The following is a 25,669-nucleotide window of genomic DNA, read 5'->3' as shown; positions in this document are numbered from 1 at the left end:
ACACACCACAATGGGCTTATCCATCCTTTTCCAAATGGACCATAACCATTGAATTTACCAGGAATATCCCGAAAAGATAGTCGTGGTGAAAAAAATCGCTCAATTGTTAAAAAAGGAAACTTGTCACTGCTTGCTTTGATATCAAATGTACTGTATAACTGATTTCCCATAGATAATCCATCAGCCATGTTTAATTCAAATTGTACTAGTTGATCCAAAAAAATCACATTTTGATTGAGAATGCTTAGGTGGGTTAAAGTCTCGCACATGCGTTTATGGAAAGTAACCATACTTAGTCCAACTTTTTTCATAAATAAATTCCAAACAGGATTCCAGCGCCTATTGTCAAAATTTAATGGTCGGAAGTCATTCTTTTTAAATACATAAGGATGATTTTGTTCTCCAATCATTACTTGACTAAAAGATATTGGAACTGATGCAGCATTACTTGTTTTTTGAGACACTGACAAATCCAATGTATTAATAGACCCAGGTGTTAAAATACCTGCAGGTCCAGTTGGAGCAGGAATAAAAATGAGATTTTGATTATTTTCAAAGGGGAAACTCTCTTTGTTCACCCTCACAGTAACATCTCCTTGTACATCTAAATAAAAAATTGGTGATAAAATATCTGTTCCACCATCATTATGGATGCTTATAGTTATTTCTACCTCTTCACCAGACCTAGCAACACCAGAAGTATGAACATGTGTTTTAAGAATACCATTAGGTACATCTGTTATCTCAATAACTGATTCTGTTTTTAGTTCTTTTAACAGTACTAAATCAACTAAATGTATTCCAACTTTATTACCAATGGTGAAGTTGAAAAAAGACACAGTTGCATATAAAAGAGTGGAACTGAACCTGTATGATTTAATTGGGATAGCAACTTTTTCCTCATCAGATATGCAGTAAAAACTTAATTCGTAATCAGAAGGAAACAAAGAACCTTGTATTTGAAATGTAACAGGCAATAATGATGCAGGAGAAACATTTGGAAAAACACTAACTATTTCAAGTTTTGAAAGTCTCGCTTCAACACTCACTAGATTAGGTGCTAAATTATCAGATTTAGACCTGTAAGTAATAAGTAAGTAATAATCTCCTCTCTTTGCATTCTTGATCACAACCTTCTGCTCAGATTTAGGGTCACCTTGAAACTCATCAAAAACACCAGAAGTAGCAGGTCTTCCAAACTTGACATACAAACCAATGTTACTTCTTTCATCATAACTTTTTGCTGTTACAATTATAGTTTGTCCAGAAACTACCCCTGGAATCAACAGAACATATTCTTTTCCGTTGTAAATTGTTATATTTTTAGCTTTTGAAATATTAAGCACATCGTGTAAAACCATAGAAGTTTCCAGCGAAGTTATCTCATTATTAGAGGTGTTGAAATCAAGAATACTACTTCGTGTCTTGACAATTGAATAAAAGCTACTTTTTTTGACAAGAGGAACAAAATCAATTATGCTTTCTTCTAAAAAACTATGCGTCTGTATTGAAATGAATGAGCAAGATGTAGCCACCTCAGTATCATCAGAATCCCAGAATGTATCTTCTGATAAGTATACTACATCACATTTATAACCAATAGCATTATCAGTACCATTATTAATAATAACCCAATTAGCTCTCAACTTTTTACCATACTCAATACTTTTGGAAACAGTAAGATTTGAAACAGCAAGATCTAATGTAAACTCAGTTCCAATGATTGATAAAGAAATTGCTACAATGTTATTGATTTGATTGATGTCAGGAACTACATCTCCACTATCTACTTTCAATAACAAATAGTATTTTTTTTCAAGCAAATTAAAAGGCAAATTGCACTGAAAAAAACCAGTATAAGAAGAATTTTTTAGCATCATATGATTTTGATATTGTGTCACCAATCTAACATCAAAAGGATCTAACAATGCATCAATACTGAGGTATAAAGAATCAAACCAATAATAAGATAAAATATTGCCTGGACCAAGATTAGAAACATTATAGGATAATGATAGAGGCTGTCCTCCATAACCAGCTAAATTTTCAACATAAGAAAAGATTACAAGGTCCACAAGTTCAGGTTCACTTACAGCAATTTTGTTTGAGATTATAAAATTATTATATCTGTTTATTTCATTGCATCTTTTGTTTACATCAGTAGTAACCTTGATTACATAATCTCCTTTTTTAAGAAAAACTGGGAAAGTGAAAGACACAGTTGATGTGTAACTCTTGTTTGTACCTAAACCTCCAACATGAGAATGAACCAAAATTGGAATATAATTTTCACTCATGAAAGCGGAAATAGATACTTCATCTGTCCATGATGAAACTGTAGTAGGTTGAAGAATGTTTTTTACACTATATGTAATGTTAGATCTAAAACCAGCAGTAACTGAATATGATGACACATTTTCTATAAATAAAACAAGGTCTGAGACTGGTACGACAGGAAGAACGTATGGAAAATAATTATCCTGCTCAGTTATATTGCTTTTAGTTACAACTACACCATTTAAATTGCTTTCAGTTACAACAACTTTTATTTGAAATGATAGATAATTATTACTTTCTCCATCCTTTTCATTTATATTGTTTTCAGCATCAGTTACAATAAATACAAAATAGGAGCCAGAAGATTTAATTACAATAGGAATCACTGATATTTGAGAATACTCTTGACCATTTTGTAGATTATAACTGATATCATAGGATTTTAACAGCATCCACCCATTTGCAAAAGGATTTGTATTGTTTGGTGATAATAATATATAATCCTTCCATTTCCATACCAATTTATTCCTCATGCTGTTGCCAACATTAATAACAGACCATGAGACTTTTAACAAACTAGAGCCTTCATTTAGTTCAACATATATTCGGTTTGGTTTTAAATCAGGTGAAAGAGGTACACTTATAAAAATTGATCTGCTTACACTGTAACTGTCTGAACTCCTGCTTAGTGTTTTTTGTGTATCATGCTCGATGATAATAAATGCTTCTCCATAAAACCATGATGGAATGGAAACTTGAATATCTTTTGTTACAGACAAACTGCCCGTTAGTATGTTATTATATACTTTTGTTAAAAGAATCTTATTTTCAAGATTTTTAATATAAATATCATCAATATATTCTGCAGATGTAGAGTAGATATTTAGATTTTTGTAATTCAAAGTAACTGTTACTTTGTCACCAGAGAACAACTCTTCGCTAACATAGTTATCCAATCCATTTGAGCTAAACAAATTTACAATTTGTATTATGATGTTATCATAAAATATGGGGATGTTTATAAGATTTGAAGTGTAAAAATTATTACTTTCTTCTATTTCTAATACATTGTTATAGAAATCAGTATAAAACATCAATTTCATATTAGCTACAACTTTCCTAGGAATGGGGATTTCCAATTCAATGACATAAGAATTTTCAACTTTTAAAATGGTATTATGCCAGAGTTTAGCAAGGACTATTTTTTTATTATCAAGTGAATTCTCTGTGATGTAAATAACATCCATAAATGATTTTGTTAAATCTGATTTACCTACATTAGTAACAACAACATTTTTAAGTGTTAAATTTGTTTGTCCCTTCATGTAATCTGGATTTAATTCAAAGTTAAAATGAGTTACAGCAAGGTCAGGGAGTTGCTGCGTAACATTAAACTTTCTCTTTAGCTGGTTATTATCTTTTGAGTTAAACTCAAACAAACTGTTAAAAACATCTGTAGACACAATAACAAGGTATTCTCCAGATACTAATGTATATGGTATTGTGAATGAAACTTCTCTTGAGTATTCCTCATAAGGGTTCATAACACCAGTATATACATATAAATAAGTACTGTAAACTTGATCTTTTTTATTTTCTGAATAAATTTCCTATAAAAAAAAAAACAAAAAAAACTGCACTTGTTAAATGAGTATCTAGAACAAGTCAGTTGGAACAATATGCTTTAAAGATTTAAAAGTATAATATTAAATTGAAATCAATGCGAATGATTTTAAAGTAATAATAGAAATATTTCTAATTAAAAAAATGAGTATTTCTTTTTTTCTATTTTAAAATAATTTTTAAAAAACTATTAAAAAAAAAACAACTTGCAATTCTATCATGCCATCCACTTTTATCTGTTTCACCACCACCTATGTTTGTGACTGTATAGTTAACTATTAAAGTATCTCCACTAACCAAGAAATCTTTTGTTAATTCAATACCATTTACTGATAAATCTGGAGGTGGTGTCAAAATAACTTTAATAACTTCCTGCATAATGAATTTGAAAATAAGAATTATTTAAAATCACAAAAAAATGTTTTTAATTCTACATTCAATATTTTTTGAAACTCACCATTAAAGATAGTTATTCGATTATCCAAAATATTTATTTAGTAGAATTAATGATTCACAATAAAAATAGGCTACTAAAAAAGGTTCTAAAAATCATTTTAAAAAGATTTCTCTGAATAAAAACAAGAATACTCACTGAAGTCTTTTGGTTGTTTTCATCAGCATAATTCTCAAACACATTATTATACACATCTGTATAAAGCATAATTTTATAGCTTCCAAATATATACTTTGGCACATCAACAACTTGCTTTACAGAATAATATTCAAGTGGTTGCAGTTCTCCAGAATGCAAAACTGTTGCAAGAGTTGTTGGCTTTAGGTTTGTAGAAGAATTAGAAACCCAATAAATTTGATCTGACCATTCTGAAACAGATGTAATCCCATAACCTTGATTTTGAACTTTCCATATTATTTCAATGGATTGACCTGTAAAAAGAAACCTGAAACTATTTAAAAAAACAACAAACTTAATTCACAGAAAAAATTGCTCATAAAATTATTAATTAGTTTTTTCAAAAAACGTTTGGATGAATAAAATTTTACATACTTGTAGTTTTAATAAATTAAATAATTTTTTAAATGTCTTAAAAATGTTTTTTTTTTTTTTTTTCACTGAACTATTATTTCCAGAGAAAATTTTTTTGAAGTTAAAATTTTTAATAAAAAATACTCTTTATTTACTAAAAGTAAAACAAATTCAATTTCAAGAAAAATTACTTTGAAATTATCACTACAAAACCAATAACATTAGATTTATCATTAAAACTAAATGATAACTGAATGGTAATCTTTTCAACATTTTTCTTAAATGATAAAAAAAAACAAAAAACTTTTAACAATCGGTAAATAATAACATCAAATATTAAGATATTTGATTTTGAAAAAATTGCTAAAAAAAAAAAGTAAAAAAATATGAGCATAAAAATTTATTGAAAAAGTTTACAAATAATAAAACTCACCAGAGAATGTTGTTGGAGGAGTTGTTATTGAAGAGATATACAAATCTGGAGGAGGGGTAAGTCTAACTTCAAATGACTGTAAGCTGTATCCAAGATTATTATCTCTTTGAAACTCATTACCATAGTTCATATAATCAACAAAAACTATAATATAATATGTTCCAAGTATCATATCTTCAGGTACACTAATTCTTATTTGTCCTGTATAAGAATCCTTAGGCAATAAAAAGCCAGTTCTTTGAATAGTTTTAGTAAGAAGGCCACTGATAGCATTTTTATTCTTTGAAACAAAAACCTTATCATACCAGTAATATAAAGAATTTCTGTTAGAACCCACATTTGACACTTTCCATAAAACTTCAAAATAGCGACCAGTAAAGACTTCACTGGGTCCAATAATAGCCTCAAGCTTAAAGTCTGCATAAGGTTTTGTTGTGAAGCCCCAAGTAGGTGAAGATACAATAGAAAGATTGTTAAAACTCATACTAGATTGCAACACATAATCAATTCTCCATAAATACTGTGTATTTGGAAGAAAGTTATCAACTGATAGAGTATAAGAGTTTGAATAAAGTTTTTTATTGCCTTTTATTTGTTCTCCAAATTTCCACAACAACAGCAAGTAATAGTCAGTATTGGGATAAGGTGGCCAACTGATAATAGAACCTATGTCTACATTTATGACTCCATTTTGTGGTTGAAAAGGCAACTGCATAGGCAAAACTTTAACTACTTGCTGGAAGTTTGTCTCTTGACCACAACTGTCTGAAAATTCCCAAAAAGCCATAACTATAGAATCACATCTAACAGGTTCAGGAGAAACATGCACAGTACTTTTAACTGCAAAACAGGAGGAATGAACAACCAAACCATAGTCAACCATTTTACTGATGTTATTTGAACTTTGAAAATCATGGCCACATGGAACAACTAAACTCTCAGGTAAATTCACCTAATGCAATAGAAAGTAGATATTTAAGTTGAGGTGTGTTTTTCGGAACTTAACATACAAACAAAAAAAGTAATTAGATGTAAAAATTTTTTACGTAATATTTTCACTAGCAGAGCCATAGAAATGGTCCTTGAAGATAAGTTTTTAAAGTTTTATTAAATACTATTTTTTTGACCTATCTCTTCATATCTGTATTTGAAATTTAAAACTTAATGTGAAAAAAAAAAAAACAACTAAAAAAGGTCCTGTATTTGCTAATAAGATATTTGATTGTCATAAATAACCCAAATATTTACATTGTTATTGTTGCTATTGTTGGAAATAGAATAATTTTCATCTTCCCAAATAACAATATCAAATGCATTAGATATGAAATATTTTTAAAATGATTTTATTACAACTTCTTCATCCAAGCTTCTTTTACACAATTAGAGATTGCTAATAAAGATGCTAACTTTGAGATTTTCAGAGAACAATAAATGGAAACCAGCAAAGTATTTTCACTAATGTCAAGAAAACACCTTTTTTATGGAAATAAATCTTTCATGCTAAACTCTAAATTTATTCAAAGTTTTTTTGAATTTAGCAAATTAAATGACCTGATAAAATTTCTATCAGTGATGGCCTAAGGCATACAGTACCTTGTTCAAGAATTTGTCAATCATGCATTCTTTAAAAGGCTGACATGGTTCTTTAGGTTACAAAATGCTATAAAATGGCCAGCAATTTTACAACATGTGGCAAAGAGATAAAATAAAACCTCTCTTAATGGAAATGCTTGTCAAAAGCTATTGTCTGCAAGTGCTAACTTTTTGAGACCTAATATACCTTGATCATGGTTCAACCATGATCAAGGTATATTGTGTCTCAAAAAGTTAGATATGCCTTTTATCATGGTTCAACCACATGATTTCTCTCATTTAGTTTATAAACAAAGTAGCTAAACACTTTTTTAGCATAGATAATTTTTTTATCTATATTTTTTCTTGAATGGTTGGTATTTTTTTATGTATTTTTCATTATCAATTGGTAGCAATCTTACAAATCAGTCTGCCATATATAATTTGATAATTTTAAATTTAGTATGTTGAACATTTTATTACCCATCAAACAATGCTGTGCATACAAATCAAATCATCGAAACACATAAATATGCTGTCCAGCAGTAAATTGATAATGGGTTTAGCTACAGAAGTTAAGAATAACTATGAAATTCCTGGTAGGTTTATTTTAAAAAAAAATTTAAGCTATGACAACAAAAACATTTTCCTTTAATGTCTAGTTTTTCAACTCTTGATTTAAGTCAAACAAGTTGTACTTGTGCATCTTTTAAAGCTTGAATTATTAAATAGCACTTTAGTAAAATGTATTTTTGTAACCAGATGATAGCAAAAAGAGATATTAGCATTGAAGAATGTGATTAATTACATTTTTTTTGAGTAGTTCTTCAAAGTCTAATTTAGATTTTTCAAAACATCTAAATTGTTCTGTAACTAGTAGTATGACTCAGAGTAATCATGCTTGATGATCATTTTGATTGATGAAACTGTAGAAGTGAGCATTCAAAAAAAAAAAAAAGGAAGATTGCAGCTTGCAAAATCACCTTTTCTAATCAACTGTTTCAGATGACTTAGAGTTTACAGTTATAGAGCACAATGGAATTTTACATAAAATGCGAAGATTAGTAATGTACTAGGAGTTCATAAGGTGTACATGTATTCTACAGAAAATGACCCAATTAATGGGTATCAGAACCAGATAGTAGCAAAAACAATTTTGTCAATCCCTGATTATCCAATTAAGTATTACTTAACAGCATCATTTTCATTGGGCATTTGAATATTTCAATACATATTTTGGCTTGATGTCTCAGCTAATAGCTTTTAACAATCGATCTCTATCAGTTTTATCTGAACCTGACAAAAAATGATAATCTAATACCCTAAAGGTTTTATTATTAGGAAGTACAGACAACAAAAGCTTTTTTCAAAAGTGTGTTTACATATATAATTTTACTAGGCAATACCACCAAGTAATGTAACTTAGATAGGATTGATCCTGTTCAAACTCCCATAGTGGAGATATCTTATCCAATCTCAACTGAGATACTGAATTACTTGAAGAGAATTGATACCTTAACTTTGGTTTCAAAACTGTTCAATTTTTAAGAATTCAAAGACTAATTAGACAAAACAACAAAATTAACTAATTAGAGGCCAATCACTCAGCTATAAGTGAAAATGCAAAACACTAAAAAAATGTTTGCTCACTAATCAAGTCTTCTCTCTTCACAAAGTCTTGACATTATTGACACATACAATAAAGAAAGGTATGAAGGCAAAAGTGACATGCCACAGTCAGACCTTAATCCAAATAACCCACTACCCAACGAAAATTCAGGTAAGAAAACTGAATTACATTATTAATTACGAATCCCCAACTAGAAGTATTATTTAAATCCCAAAAAAATTTCAATTGCTCTTTTGCAAATATTATGATGTTATGAAGTGTTTTGTTGCCAAGTGTCTTACAAAGAGTTGGTTAGTAATGCTAAAAAGAATGAGTAAAGCTTTTAAGTTGCTCTAGTTGAACTTGTTTGGCAAATAATAATTTCCATTAGAGCATTCGCTAACTATTGCATTATTTTTTAATTATCTCAGATGTCCAACCAAGACTAAAACATTCATATACTCAAGGAAGCATAGATGGTGGCATCTGATGAAAACAGTCCTTCATTTTGAAGCATTTTTGGAACCAAACTTACTTTTTATTTCTGCAATAATTACTACAATTTATGCAATTAATTTGCAACTTTAGTAGACACTAAATAAATCCAAAAAGCTTACTTTAGTTTAACACATGATTTCAAAATAAAAAGTCAAGTCAATAAAAAGTACTCCCTTTCAGAGTTAATGACTATCATTACTCTAGTTTTTATCAGGATACTTGACATCATGACCAATGTCAAGTGGTCATGATATCAAGTACCAAACAGGTAGCTGGTTATTATATGTTGAAAAAAGTAATACCTGAATCAATAAGTCCTAAAAATATTTTTTATTGTTTCATTTTATAACGGTATGTATTTAAAAAATTGATAAAATATTTTAATGAGACTTTTTCTACTTCCTAACATTGAATTGAAGTATTTCTTATTGATCAAAAATTTAAATATTCTCTTTGAATTATAGCCTGAAATTAAAAAATGGGGTGCAAAAGCAGAGTAATCAGCATAGTCAGTTATGTAAGCAACAATCTTTTAAATGCCTGAAGTTATATTTGACAACCATCCCCCCACCTTGTAAAAATATACAAAAAATATGCAATATGCAAACACTTATACAAAAAATATGTAACATACAAAATTATATATTATTATAATATATTACATACTATTATAATACATTATTATAATATATTAAAAATTATACAAAAATAGTTTTTTACCTTGTTAACTTTGACATTTTCTTAACAATTTTTTTTAATTTATAAAAATTTAAAAGATGACTAACTAGAAGTTGTGTATCAGTGTTAAAAATGCATAATCTTTACTAGATATGCTGATTGAATTATGAAGAATGTGATTTTAACTCACCTGAATAGCTGTTGCCATCAAACTGATAAGTTGCTTCGATTCTGCTAAATTTCCTGCTGCATCTTTTGCTGACCAGGTCCTTAAAACACTACAGCTGCCAATTTTTATATCTGTATATGTTAATGAGGGATTGATATCTATCATATCAGTTACTATTGGCTTATTATCAAATAATAAATAATCATTGCAGCTTATTGTGACATCATTAACAGCAGAGATGTTTGGAGGATCAAAGTCTGTAAAACAAAAAAATAAAGTTGAAATAAAACTAAAAAAATAAAATAAGCATAAATAGTAATAGCAAAAAAATGGTAACATGCAAAACCTTAAGCCTGGCATTTGCTTATATAGAGTAACATTAACAACCAGTTATAAACTGCTTATAGGTTGTTTACCTACTTAACCATGTTAACTTAGAATTAAAAAAATAATTGTTGAGTCAATAATATAATAGACTCAACAAACTGAAAGTTTCTTCAAGTGAAGTTAAAATCTTTTTTTCACATGAAGTGCATTCAAGTGAAAAAAAAATCTTTTTTTCACATGAAGTGCATTTTGTTATGAAAAAAAACCTTTTTTTTAAAAACAAAAAAAAAAAAAAAAAAAAAAATAAACAAAAGATAACATTTTAAAAACTCTTTTGGAAACTGAACTTAACAGAAATGCCTTCAATTTTGGGAACAAGTTTGAATAAAGCTGCAACTGTAATTGACAGACCTCTACTTCTCTTTGCATATGGAAATGGGTATGAAAGACACATTGCCTACTGTTGGAATATCTTTCCAAACAGCAATGCAAATGAGCGACACAAGTCTCTCTTTTAAAAGCTGAAGGTAGTATGGAGCTGTAGCTTTCTCGCAGCGAACACAAATTAGTAATAACAAATCTAATCTTGCCATAAAAAAAACTCTCTACAAAAATTTTTTGTTCAATTTATACTCCAACAGTCCCTCAAATAGCATTATTAAAAAAACGGCTTACACTTTTGTTCAGAAAGATTTTTAGTTAAAAGCCATTAATGTAAAGAAACTACATAAAGCCAACTACTTCCCCAACTTTACACAACTGCTTCCATACAGTGCAATTACAGGAGCTCAATGAACAAAGATATGATTGATCTGAACCAACTGGATGTAAATTATATCAGTGATAATTGGTTGCAGGAGCAGTGCAAGAAAACACTTCTCACAAAACATTTTAGGGATGGGTAAACTATTTTCAATAGCAAATTTCAATATTTTTCCTTTTGATAATTTTAACAGCAAATTCATCAATGTTAACTCTTTTATAAAATAGTGTTATTTAAAATGGATGCAGACTGATTATCTAGAAATGGAAGAACTAACAACTTTGACATTATCTCCTAACAACCATTACAAACTCAGCCAGGTGCTGTGCACCATACAAGACTCAAGGCCAATTATATTTCTTTAAGATGTTGCTCCTATTGGATGAGATTCCAAATCTAAAAGCTGGTGAGAAGGAAATCTAGTCAATGGCATTTTTTATAGCATCTTCTATACTGAGTAGTTTCTTAAAGCTGAAATTCCTATCACTACTCCAGCTTAGGTAGTTTTCAAGATGGATATTTTCAAGATGGATATTTTCACGATGGATATTTTCACGATGAATAAGATATACAAAGTTTTTTCAACTTTACATATCTTATTTTTACAATAATTACCATTATAACAGGTGGAAAATAAAAATGATCCCCAAAGCCTTTTGACCAGCCTGAGAAAAATGAACAACTCAATATTTCAACTGAAGTATGCAATTATTTGCCCTGATAGCATATGTAAGGTCACAGTTGTCTTTTATGACCATCATGCAACGTTTTTGAATATGAAAATAAAATAAATGGAAGTTCGAAATTTGATATTGTATAAGATGGAAAACAGGGAAAAGTTGATTAAAATCTGTCAAATTTGTGCAATGTAGCAAGATTTTGTGTGTAGCAAGATTTTGTGTGTAGCAAGATTTTGCGTGTAGCAAGATTTTGCATGAAGCAAACTTGCCAACAATTAAGGTTAGAAGTTATGCTTTGGGCAAAGTCAATATGTTGTGCAACATCAATACAAGTGAGTTTGATCTGGTATAACAACAAGAAACATGAAATAAGTTTAATCAAGGAGCAAAAATAAGCTTTCAACCAGGAAAATTGCAAGGAAAGCTGAAGCATTTTGTACATGATCATCTCAAGCATTCTGTATATGTTAGGCTTCAAGTCAGAATAAAAGGGTCCTAACTCATCTTAATGCATTGTTTTGGATTTATGCTTTACTGCTAATATATCAGCTTATATACAGTTAGCAATAGCTACAAAAATTGAAATTTGATGTTAATCTCTTGTACCCTCAATACAAAAGAAAAGTCTGGTTTGGTAATTAGGTTGCAAAAAATAGTTGCAAGAGATGTAATGATTCTGTTGCAACTATAATTTGCAATATGTACAAAATGTTTAAAATACCTTGTATTATATGACTTTTCTTACCAATCAGCAGAAAAGTGTCAGAAAATGCTTAGTCCTAAGCCAGAACGTATAAGTAAGCTTAAGAGCTTTGCAAACTGGCTCAGTAGCAACTTCACCAAAGAATTTTGTCTTCAAAGAATTTCTCATTGGAAAATACTTTGTTTTCCAATGAAAAGATTTTCAATATAGGGGGGAATGTACAGTATGACTAAGATACTTTAGAAGTGTATTCATTATGTTGAAAACTTAGTGCAATAAGCCTTTTTTCTGTGAAAAAATACAGCAACAAAAATATTCAGCAACAAAAAAAGAAAGATACTCTCAACAATCTCATAAAATTTATTTAATATTTAATCTGATAAAATTCAGGGAAAATTCAGTTAAACAAAAATAGTTTGATAAATATTAATAGTTAAATATTAAATAACTGATGAGGCAAAAATAAAAAAGGAAAAATTTTTTTATTGGTTCAATAAAATTAATAAATAAAAGTTGATCAACTTTAAGATCAATACCCTTTCAAAATTGTTGCATTAATTTAAAACTGATACAGTTTTATTCAAAACTAAATAAAAATCAGTTTTTATAGTTCAGAAAGAACTATAAAAACTGGAAGTACATAGAAGAGAAAGAACTATTGTCAGTAGGCCTACCTGTAAGCCATAAAAATCTCCATGGTTTAGCAATATTTCCTAACAAATCTGTTGCATTAACTTCCAAAGTGTAATTCTTTCCACTCTTTAAAACATATTTCTTACTGACATTAAAGATAAAGATACCATTGCTATAAAACAGAAGCATAAATTAATGAGCAAAACTTTTAATTTTATATGCAGAACTTATAAAGAAACATTTATGACTCATATTGATCAAAATGTAGTTTAAGGAGTAAGTTTTCAAATAATGTTTTTTGTAGCTTTCTTGCAGCAAATACAAAATTGTAATTTTAACTATGTTTTCTCTGCCCAAGAAAAATTCTCTGCTACTAAAATTTTGCGTTCAGTTCATACTAAAAAGTTCCTCAAATAACATCATTAAAAAAACTGCTTAAACTATATTTACAAAGCAAAAATCAGTCAAAATGAGTCAGATAAAAGCTATAAATCACCCCTTATAACCACATATAACCCTAATTGAATGAACAGAAGAAATCCTCTTAAGGGATGATTTTACACTCTATACTGATAACCTAGGTGCAAAAATTAAAATCTGGGATTGGTGTCCAAGAGAGAAAATTTCATTCAAAATTTTTTTTATAATAAAGGAGAAACTGTTATATAAAAATTCTAGAACAAAAGAATCAACAAAGACACAAAATATTTTCAACAATTAACTAAAATAAAGGTTATGCAAAATCTTATGAAGTTAAATCCCTAAAGTTAACCCTTTAGCGCCCCGTGTAGCAGATCTGCTACATAACTTCAGAAATCTTTTATGGCCATCCTGTCAACACAGTGATCTCAAAAACACCTTTTGTAGCATATTTACAACATATTTTTGTTGATCCGATTTAACAAGGTCAATATAATTGAATAATCAAGACTTAAAAAACACATCAAAATCGCCTTTTTAAAAATCGGATGATTGTTGTCAGACAAGGTATTTTCAAAGAAAGTTTTTTCCTGTTTTTTTATGAATATTAAAGCTTATTTGTTTATTTTATTGTAAATTAATAACACAGTTTTTGAAGTATTTAAGAGAGTTTTCTCTTTTTGAAACTATCACAAAATGCTATCTGAATTTACATGTATCATTTATGCTACAATGTATCATATATGCTACAATGTATCATATATGCTACAATGGGCTTTTTAAGCCCATTGAGGTACCTATTAAACCTATTCCGGATGAAACTACCACTCCATACAAATATTTTAAAATGTTGACAATCTTATAGACATTATTGCTGAACAATCTAGTTTATATAGTTGCCAGTCATCAGGTACAAACATTTCTGTCACATCGAATGAAATAGAGTCTTTTATTGGTTTTTTTTTCTGTATGGGTCTTGTAAAACTACCATCTGCGAGATCTTATTGGGAAACCTTCATGAATTATGATGGAGTAAGTTCAATATTATCAAGGAATAGATTTCTTTCTATCCTCCGCGATCTACACTTTGTTGACAATTCAAATGTGACAGATGAAGTAAAGAAAAATGATAGGGCTCGGAAATTAAGACCTTGGTTGGAAAAACTGCAAGAAAACTTCTTAAAAGTTTCTCCTGAGGAAAATCAATCAGTTGATGAGATAATGGTTGCCTTCAAAGGAAGGTCATTTTTGAAGCAATACCTTCCAAAAAAACCCAATAAATGGGGGTTCAAACTTTGGGGTAGATGTGGTGTCAGCGGGTATTTGTATGACTTTGATTTATATCAAGGAAAAGAAATAAAAAAGAAAGATGAAGTTTCTCCTCATGGTGTCAGGGCATCTGTTGTAATTAAAATGACCTCAACTTTGCCAGAAAATCATAATTTTAAAATATTTGCTGACAATTACTTTTCTTCATTGCCTTTGCTAGATGAGCTAAAAAAGCGTAGAACATGGTATGTTGGAACAGCTTGCCTTAAGCGCCTTAAATAATGCCCATTCACTTTTGAAAAAGAATTGAAAAATCAAGGGCGTGGATCGTTTGACAATCGTACTGACATCAAATCTAATAACATAGCTGTTTCTTGGATAGATAACAAGGCAGTTACTTTAATTTCATCTTTTGCTAGTATTAAACCAATCAACTCAGTAAGGCGTTATGATAGAAAAACCCGGAAATATAATATGGTAAAGCAACCATACATAGTCCAGTTTTATAATAAAAATATGGGTGGAGTTGACAAACTGGATATGATGTGCTTATTCTACGAACCAAATTTAAAATGCCATAGATGGTGTATATATATGGGCACCTTTCTTATCGCGTTATCAAATGCCTGGTTTTTATATCGTCGGGACTTAAAAATTATTTGCCCCAGTAAGAAATTCATGCCTCTAAAAAATTTTCAAGCTGTAGTAGCTTCTAGCTTGGTAACTAATGTAAAAAGAAAAGCTGGAAGAGCATCTCTTGATCCAATACCTATACCAACTAAAAGAGCTGCTGCTGTTCAGAGTAATCCTACAAAAGATATCCGTCTGGATGGATTTGACCACTTACCAACTCATAGTGACAAATGGCAGCGGTGTAAGAAATGCAAAACTGGTTTTTCTTATATTCGTTGCAAAAAGTGCAATGTTTGGTTATGCTTAATTAAAGACAGAAATTGTTATCATGACTACCATTAATAGCATTTAAAATTTGTTTATATTTACAGTATAAATGATTGTAAACTGTCTTATAAGATATATTGCTTTACATGTTTTTTATTTAATAAGAAGAGACTTTGTAAAATGAAATCAATAGCAAAGTTTCAATTTTCAAATTTCTTTAATATTTCTTTATATACTTAAATACAAAATCTTTTTTTTTTAAGAAAGCTTTTATTTTTTTCCCATTGTAGCAGATATGCTACAATGACAAAATTGGGTTTGTTAGTGAAATTTTAAAATTTTATTTTTTAATTCAAAATCTAGGCCCTAAAACAATTTCTTTTTGAAGTTTTTGGAATTTTTTGAAAATTTTAAGCCCTGGTGGGCACTAAAGGGTTAAATTTATTTACATATATTTACATATATTTAGCTTACATCTTGCTCAGTGATCTAATAAGAGACATCTAAAACCTTATGAAGTTAAAGTCCTAAAGTTAAATTTATTAGCTTAAAATATGATACTTTCTTACTTTACTTTTCTCAAGAGTATGTCCTTGACATGTAAAAATAATTTTCTTTTGAATATTGAAATGATAAAATGTGTTTCCAAAAAATTAAGGATTCCTTGAAGGGACCTAAGCTCTCTTACTATTGTAATCAACAGGCTTTTAAAAAATTATCCATAATGAGCATGATCCATGATTGTAACATTTCGATTTCTCATGAAAGACATGGTTTATGACCTCAGTTGCCTGTTCACTATAAATGCTAAGAGAGTACCTCTTGCAATTGATGAAATGTTGAATATGGTAAAACACTATTTGAACTTTCAACGTAATTATTGCAAAAAAAAAAACTGAGGCAGCTGTCCTTAAATTTTTGAATGAGAACTTCATAATTCTCCTCCAGACTATTGCTGAAACAAGACTCAACTACCTCATTATGGATACTCTCACTTATGGATATCAACCACTACAATAGTCTGGAAGACAGGCTGGTTTACTTCCCCTTGCTAACATCTGAAGAGAAGATTGTGGCAGGTATTACAAATGCCTGATGGGACAAATGCATCATCAAAATCTTTTGACTTCTGTTGGGCTCTCTCCTTGAACAATTCAATCAGAATAAATGATGCTTTTTTGAGACAAAAGAACTATACAGCTTTTCCATTTTCCTCATGATTTCTTCCTAAGTTCCGGATTTTGAACAGAATGAATTAGCTATGATCAAAAGCTTCATATATAGCTTCTTGAAAGAGCTTAAAATGGATAGATAATTTAGTGTCTTGTGTATTAACTAGCTCATTAATGTTTCCATACATTTACAGAAAGGGGTATATTCAAATTCAAGGGGAAAGTTTTGATTCATTTAATTGTTTTCTACAATTAAATTTTTTGGTTAAAGCTAAAAAAATTATATACCAAGTCATCATAAAAAATCTCCCTAACTATATTATGATACTTTGTTGATAAAAAGAATAGTAGTTGTTGAAGTTAAACTTAAAAACAAATGAAAGTGATTAATATAAAAGTATAAAGTTATCATCTTTTAAGTACTTATGGAATAAATCTTGCTCCAAATATTCAAACTGAATTTTCTCTTTCAAACGCCAATCCCAGATTTAATTTTTTGTACCAAGGTTATCAGTATAGAGTGTAGAATCACTTCCCAAGAGGGTTTCTACTGTTCATTCAATCAGGGTTATAAGTGGTCTAGACTAGGGGTGTAATTTAAGAAAACTATGTAATATCAATTACTTCCCCTACTTTGCACAACTGCTTTTGTGCAGTGCAATTACAGTTTTTGTATGAAACTTAACAACAATCATGATTAGGTCAGTAAAACTGTTTGATGGGTGAAAAAATTTAATACTCAACTAAATATTACTTCTATCTAATTCAATTGAACCAATCCACTGCTTTACAATACAAACAATCTAGTCAAAATGTTTTTGGTGTAAAAAACAAAGGATTCTTGTCATGGACAACCTTGCTGGCAAGGTTTACTGAATATCCTTATCACCACTTAAACCTCTGCAAATAATTAATAACCTTCCTTATCAAACAATACTTAGCATAAAAAAAAGTAGAAGGGAAAGTTTTATTTGGTTCACCAGAAAATTTCATTCTGGTCCCCACCCCACCTCTTCAATATTTACACAAAATAATACTATTTAATAAGATAATACAAAATACTATAAAACAAAGTAACACTATTTCATGTGAACCATTCTTATATGGAGTATCGTATCAAATTTTAAATTTGAACATTTTAGAAACCACTTTGAATTTTGTACCCAAATGGAAAAATCACTTCATTGAGCGCAGTAACTATCAAATTTCAACAAATGAAATAGCATGTTTAAAAAGTTTCAGAAATTTGCTTAGTTGATTGTAGCAAATTGTAGCAACTTTTTCTGCTTCAAACCTTACTTTTTGGTTCTTTGTAAAATTATTCTGCTCATATCAAATATCAGGGGATATTTTTTTTCAGATATTAATAAAATTCTATTAATTACAGCTTTTAATATACACTTCATCTAAACAAGAATACACACTAATGTTGTTTTTTAATAGGATATTGTTTCATTAATCAGATAGAAAAGCAAGACATCTTGAATAAATGGACTTCAAAAAAAATGATCAAATTTTTAAATGTTTCCCAACTCTTCTATAAGAGCAATTTTAAGCTCTTGAAGAAATTGTGATGGCATAACATGAGCAGCAATAAGCCTACCTTAAGCATCTGAGGCATTCTCAACTGGATTAAAGTCTAGTGAACTGGCCAGTCCATTTGTTTAGTAATTTCTTCCTCAAACAATTGTTTTTCCATATATGCATCTGCAACTTCTTCTGGCAACTACTAACATATACAGATTGTCTCTTAGGGTTCGTAAGGATATGCAACCTTGACCTTATTTTTGTTGAACATTTCTTGTCTCCAGAAAGTAATTTAAGTTTATAAATTGTGCTTGAGATATATAGCATATTTGAGCAACAACATGTTATGTTTGTGCAGCTTCTAATTTACTAATAACTCTCCAGACCATGGAATCAAGCGTATCATTTTGTGCCACTATTTTTTAAATTTTATGAATTACTCAAATAAATTTAAATAAAATACAATAAATTTTTTAATTAAGATTAAATAAATTTAAATAATAAAAGTTAAAATAAAAAAACCTTTTTGTATAAGAAACACTATTTTGTGTATAAAACATGCATAAAATTTATAAATATCTGATCAAAAAATAATATCCCGTAATTTTTTGAGCAGTGTACTTTATCAACATTTTATCAAAATACGCATTTTAAAAGTACAAAGGACTAACCATTCTACAAAATAAAAATTCTTTTGCTATTAAAAATAATTACTGAAAGTAATATGGTGGTAGAAAACAGTTTAATGGCAGCAGCCAATAAAAACAGAAATAATAAAAAAATAGTTTAATTGCAAAAATTACCTTATATTATTAGTACAGTTTTCAGTTGGAGTAACAGTTTGATTTTCTTCTAAGAGTTTGCAAAAAACTATGCAAATTGTGTCACAGAAAAATTTTATACTCTCATTTCTGCGATTGGAGAGCTGGAAACGGTTAACAACTGATACTACAGGGGGGCTTGTGTCTAAAATTTTAAATAGTAAACCTTCTTACTCCACATTCAAAACAAGGAGAAAAAAAGATATAATTTTAACTCTACCTTATTTTTTCTGAGATTTATTGAGTTTTAGTATGGCTTATATTTTTAAAAGAATAATTCAGTAGAAACTTACCAACAAACCAGGAATGTGTAACAGATAAAGCTGAGTTATTTGCAAGATCTATCCCAATGATTGATAAGGTATAGTTACCTTCATCAAGAATACTTGAATTCCATTCATTAGAAGCACAATCTACCTGGAAAGTGCTGACAGGGGTTTTTAGAATACAACTTGATGTGGCAATTTCATTGTAAACCCAACGTAACTCAGCTTGCGCATTTGTAAAAAGAGGGGCATATACAAAGGAAAGACTTGGTGGTGTAACATCCTCTATAAAAATTGTAATACTCAAAGTTTTAATTGCAACAATTCTAAGCTAAATTTACTAAAAAATTTACCCATTATTAATTAAAAATGCTAGTTTAAAAGAAGCTTGTGAGAAGAAAAAATGAATAGAAATGGTCATTCTTATACCCTCAAAGTATAAAATTATATATGCATATAAAAGTATATATACGTATAAAGAATATATGTGTAAAATATATATGTATAAAGAGAGTATAAAACTTACTAATAGTGAAGGACCAATTTCCAAAAACGCCAAAAGACTCTAACCCACAATCATGTTTTAAACCATTTAACCCAACTACAATGCCATGGCTGTATATTAAAAAGTATGTTTCTTTTTCAACAAAATCAATTTTAGGTGTCTTTACAATAGTTTGATTGTTGCTAGTAATCTCAAAATCATTGCTCAAAAAAATGTCCTTTGAATATTTTAATGTATAATTGAAATTATAAATTTGAAATAATACTGAATGAGTAGGCTTCATTATCTAAAATAAAAAAGATAAATCAGGTACTATTGACAATAAAATAACAATTTATTTTTTAAAATAACTAATCAATCAATCAGGAATAAGTTCTAACTGTTATGCATTAAAATTTATTTTTGTAAAAAAAATCTTTATTAACCATAAAACAAGAGCCATTAAACAAGAGGAACATAAACTACCATGATTCAAAAATATAGCACTACAAATGCCGTGACGAAATATTATTTAAGATTTTTACCATTAAAGGATTAAATACACTTTTCTTAAATACTTAAGAAATTTGGATGGGTTCTCAGTAACTTCATATTTTTTAAATATTATGAGACTTAAATGAGTCCACTTTGATTATTCTTTATCAAAGAAATTAGATGCAAATTGCTGTTGTGGTGAAGTATTTAGGTAGTGAATAAATTTGAGAGATAAAGAACATCTGCCAATAGCTAATTCTTTATTTTTACACAATGAGTCACAAAAGGCTTTATGGTAACTCAGAGATAATCATTTTTACTCAGTTTCAATCTTTGCAGAGAAGTTTCAACAGCCTCCTTCATAGAGATAGATTGCCTTTGATACTAGTTTAGAAAGTTCTGCAATATTTTAAAATGTTCTGTTTTGAATATTCTCTAAAGCTTAAAATGTTTCGGCAATGGTAAAAAGGGAGGCAATTATCAAACTAGCTTGATGCAAATTTTAAAGTAAAGATATTGGGATAGGTAACAAGGCTGTGGCAAACTGTTAGGTTTTTTTTTATGCCCAAGAAAATTTGTTTTGTTGTTATAACATCTTTACAGGAATACTACTTATAAAAGAAACATAAAATAAACTTCCTAACTAGTCGATAGCATATTGTCATCATTAGGCTATCAAATGAAAACTGCTTAAATAATTGATGTCCTTACAAAAGGTAAAATTTAAGGTAAAATTTATGGTAAAATATATAAAACTTATAAAAGGTTCTAAAAGCACCTTCAAGACCTGATTCATGAAATGTAAACTGAAATGTAAACTGGCTATCCTTTATGCAGATAATCTGGACATAAACTGAGTAAACTGACAGTGAAGGTCATGTCTCATTTTAAAAAACATTTCACACTAAAGCTACTAATAATTAAAACTCCCTCATATTCCCAGATTTCAAAAAAATTTAGGGGTCAACTTAACTTGTTTTCATAAATTCTCAAACTAATTCTTCAAATTAAGCAATATTCTATTGATCATTGAAAATTAATCAATGATCTACATTACAACCTAATTCACCTTTTAAAGAAAATGAGAAAAGTTTTAAACATTTTTGTAGCAACAGAAAAATCAAAATTTACCATTTGATCAAACTCCAATATCCAGGTGTTAGTACTAGGCAATATAATTGATCCTGGCTTTGGAAAAACTGAATCCATTATTAACTTTGGAGAAGGAACTAAAAAAAAAAAATTTTGCTATTAAACTTTAAAAGTGATTGAAAACTAAAAATTTATAACTAATGTAAAAGTATGCGCAAAAAGGTTTTTTTAGAATTTAGAATCTAAGATTTCTAACTTTTATGTAATATATACCTTATATAGTATTCAATACTACAAAAGCAAAATCATCCATACTGCAAGATATAAATTTGAGGTTTTAGATGCTAAATTCAATATAAAATCTGTTTGCACATCCCAAATGTTAATAAATGAAAAATGAACAGGTCCCACATATTTTTTTCTATTGTGTAAAGATGATTATTTTATCCACAAGCATTTTGTAGAGAAAAACACTAAATTTTACTTTTTTCTGTGCCTTATTTTGGTTGAAAAGTTTTAGTGCTCGTGGAAAGTGCTTGTGAGAGTGGAAAACAAGATAATAATCTTAAACACACTACCATCCTCTGCAGAGATTACTTAAAAATTTTCTGCTGAGGGAGTGATAAATGTTATGGTTTAACCACCATAGTTTTCTGATCTAAACTTCTAAAAACATCAAAGTTTAATTATTTATTTCTACATCCAGTATATATTCATTTTTTTGTTTGGCCAAATACATTTGAGTGGTAACAGATAATATGTGTATATTATGTATTTGATAATAATATGAAAAATATGCATCTTATAGTATAAATGTATCTTCTAATAATGTTTATTATTGCGGTATTTTGTAATACTTTATAATATGTAAAATGACTGTATATATAAAACTAATGAAATTACCTCCAACTACTAAAGAGATGCATTGCTGAGGAGTTGATCTAAATATTGTTTGCAAAATTATACTGATGGTTACAATAAAAATGACAATAGAAACCATTATAATAAAAAATCCGGATGATACAATTATTAAATATGACAATCACAAAATAGCAATAAAAAACAACAATAATTTTAATAACAACATTGATAATGATAATTTTAACAATATTGATAATATTAACATTAATAATAACAATATTACTAATATTAAAATTAACAATAGCAATAATCATTATAATAATGTTAACAATAGTATTAATAATAATAATAATGTTAATAATAGTATTAGTAATAATAGTATTAATAATGTTAACAATAATAATGTTAATATTAACATTAATAGTAATAGCAATAATAATATTGATGATGATAATGATGATGATAATGTAAAAAGCAATTATTTAAATTTATATACAGATGTTTCTGGTTTTTTACAACTTAAGCAAGAGTAAACTGGAAAAAAAATCAGTTGTTTGATTCTAAGCATTAACAAAGAATACTTTTATCAAGTTGTATTTTGAGGAGTAGAAAATTTAACATGCTTAAAAAAAATGTGAACAAGAGATTGACAAAATGATTATGTAAAATGCTACCTAATGAAACATTAGGACTTTTTTATTTAAATGTTTAGAAACAAAAGTACATCCAAAATGATTTTATAAATCAATAACATTTTATTGAAACAATTGTTGAATCTCCTCTCACTTTTATTGAAAATCCTGAAACCTAAAAAAGGTTAACTATCTAGTCAGAACATCTCACAGCAATACCTTGCTGTCCCTCATAATTCTTGTAACAACTTTAAAAACTATATGAAAAATTGTATTTTAGGACTCAAAATATTAAATTAAATTTTGCAAAATTATTTTTAAAAAAATTACTTTAGAGCAACTCCCAAAACTTACCCAGATGTTGCAAGTGCAAAAATGCAAAATGCATTAACACCAGCTTGACTTATACTTGGTATCCAGCTTACTTCAACATAATACCAATAGACATTATTAGGTAAATTGTTAATTTTATAAATATGTTCATATCTTTCTGCTTTAGAAACAGCTGATTTTGTAAGACCATATGGAGAGCTTGTTGAAAACTCTATTCTAAAATGTAAGCAATTTAATTAAATAGTTTTAAAGAATCATCTTTGATATCCCAACAGGCCTAGATGAAAAAAAAAATCAAATTAAATTTAATAACTATAAAATGTTAAGAAACAAAATGATCGAGTGATAGTGGGAGAAATAAACAGAAAAATATGCAGTTTTTAAATTTAGATTTTTTTAATTGCAGTTTTTGAGCATAAGTTTACACAAACAATCTTTCAAACTTTGCAGTAAAAAAATTTTTGTTGTTGTTTTGTTGGTAATTTTTTTAGAGATTATTTTAAAATTAAAAACATAATTAAATTTGATTCCAATTTTTGTCTCATTCACAAAATCCATAATGATGATAAGAAACCAGCTTTCACTAGCTTTAAGTACACACAGTTTTTTATCTCTATTTGTTAGAACAGGAAATGGACTATCTTTCATATCAGGAACTTTATGCTCTATCAATACCTTGAAAATGTTCCCTTGGTTTAAATTTCAATATATGGATCCTTAAGAGCTATAATATTGCTTTAGGAGAAAGGTATCAGAAATGAGCTTTCAGATCTTTTACCTAGATTATCTTAACTACCTGGATGCTACTAAATATTTGTGTGTAGAAAGCTAAGTACTACCCAAGACGCTTTCAATCATCACAGGAGATAATGTCATTTTCCAGTGCAAATTAAATGTAGGTAAAAACCTCCAAATATAGCTGATGGAAATAAGAACCAATTGTGAGAGTATTTTCGTCAAACTTCTTGAAATATGATGGGGCAACAGTAGCAGAGATAACATAATAACATGAAATTTTCCAATTATACTTAAAGTTTGAGTAGAGTACCTTCCTGGGGCCTTTGCTCTCATCTCTAGTGATGCTAGCTATAACCATTCCTATATTTACATAAACCTTTAGTTGATTTAGTAACTTTTTAATTCAAACTCTGGCTAATTTTTATTGATGTTAGGTAATGAGTTGATTAAATTATACTTTTTTAAGTTACACTGAGATATTGTTTGTAACTAATTTGCTGTAAAATTTTGATTGGGAGAAGGAAGCTGCTGCCTACCAGCTTGGAGTAGCAAAATATGTCAGGCTTACAACTAAATCTTTCGAAGGAAATATCTTAAGATTAATTCAAGTTCTTGTGAAGAACAGGAACATAATCTGAGTTCCCACAAAAAAACCAGAATAAAAATAACTGGTATTCGAAGTCTCATTAATCATTATAAATAACTAATAGTCATCTGAAAATGTGGAAGTTTTTTTAATATCAGTGTGGTTAAACAACTTCTATATATTGTTAGAAAAAAAAGCCTTTTATAAACTTTTATTTTCCTTGATACAAATAAGATATTGTGCAGAGTAAACTTTAAAAAACTTTATTGACATTCCATGACACTCTTACACAAGAACATGCCAGCATACAAGACATCCTAGCATAAACAATATCAGGCACATTAGATAGCTTAACTATAACTAAATAATTTAATTAAAAGAAAAGCATCCTTCTCACAAAAATTAGGAAAATTACATCGGATCACTTGTTAATGTGGTAGCATAAAATCTCTCTACATAAACTTCATTTGCAAGTATGCCTATGCATGTCTTGTCTTTTCTTGTGAATGTGGAAAATATTGGCTGAGAAGAACAATTTCCAGTTCCATACTGTACATTGATTAAAAATTGAAGACCAACACTACTGAGTGGCACTTTATCAAATGGTGAAGCAAAGTCTTCAATTTGAATAGCAACTCCAAATAACCCAATAGATTGAGAAGCATTATATGAAATAGCACAATTTTTCTAAATTAAAAAAAATAATGAAAAATAAAAATGGTTTCAATATAGAGATTCTACAGAGAAGACTTATTTTTAAAGATGTGCAATTGTTGCTTTTCTTTCCAAAAAAGCAACAACTACACATATTTAAAATTCTTCTCTGTAGAATTGTATAAGTAAGTCTCAACAAATATTTAAAAATAATTCTTCTCTGTAGAATTGTATAAGCAAATCTCAACAAATAAATTCTTTTTAAGTTCAAAAATTTTTTTTTTCCAAACTAATGCATTTCACACAAATTCAAAGTAATTAAATGCTTGTCTTTGTTTTAATTGAAGCGGAGTATACAGGTTATACTGTGGTTTAAAAAAATAGATATATTAGCATTTTATTTTTAGAAGATTTGAAAATTGAGATACAAAGAAATAGTCTAAAAAAAAGTGAAGCAAAATCCTGAAAA

The 25,669-nt window shown here is 28.6% G+C and overlaps 1 protein-coding gene across 3 annotated transcripts in view; it reads right to left on the bottom strand.

Annotated features, from left to right (window-relative positions):
- Positions 1–25,669, bottom strand: part of LOC145180985 (uncharacterized) — an 85,840-nt gene that overhangs the window by 39,121 nt on the left and 21,050 nt on the right. For all 3 annotated transcript variants that reach the window (XR_016444874.1, XM_090066379.1, XM_090066380.1), the window contains exons 5-17: positions 24,962–25,233; positions 23,244–23,438; positions 22,300–22,337; positions 21,436–21,533; positions 19,852–20,116; positions 19,353–19,610; positions 19,042–19,204; positions 12,992–13,122; positions 9,866–10,101; positions 5,319–6,270; positions 4,493–4,785; positions 4,111–4,272; positions 7–3,887 (exon numbers count right to left, since the gene is read on the bottom strand). Coding sequence is in view for 2 of the 3 variants with exons in the window: in XM_090066379.1 (XP_089922505.1) it covers positions 7–3,887; positions 4,111–4,272; positions 4,493–4,785; positions 5,319–6,270; positions 9,866–10,101; positions 12,992–13,122; positions 19,042–19,204; positions 19,353–19,610; positions 19,852–20,116; positions 21,436–21,533; positions 22,300–22,337; positions 23,244–23,438; positions 24,962–25,233 (6,944 nt within the window). In the remaining variant the exon portion in view is untranslated. The remainder of the gene's footprint in view (positions 1–6; positions 3,888–4,110; positions 4,273–4,492; positions 4,786–5,318; positions 6,271–9,865; positions 10,102–12,991; positions 13,123–19,041; positions 19,205–19,352; positions 19,611–19,851; positions 20,117–21,435; positions 21,534–22,299; positions 22,338–23,243; positions 23,439–24,961; positions 25,234–25,669) is intronic.

This window comes from Hydra viridissima, unplaced genomic scaffold, assembly GCF_058129835.1.
Source record: "Hydra viridissima isolate aposymbiotic clone 2 unplaced genomic scaffold, HvirCarnegie_v1 scaffold_11, whole genome shotgun sequence".
Taxonomy (NCBI): Eukaryota; Metazoa; Cnidaria; class Hydrozoa; order Anthoathecata; family Hydridae; genus Hydra; species Hydra viridissima.
This window is presented reverse-complemented; position numbering and strand designations above follow the sequence as displayed.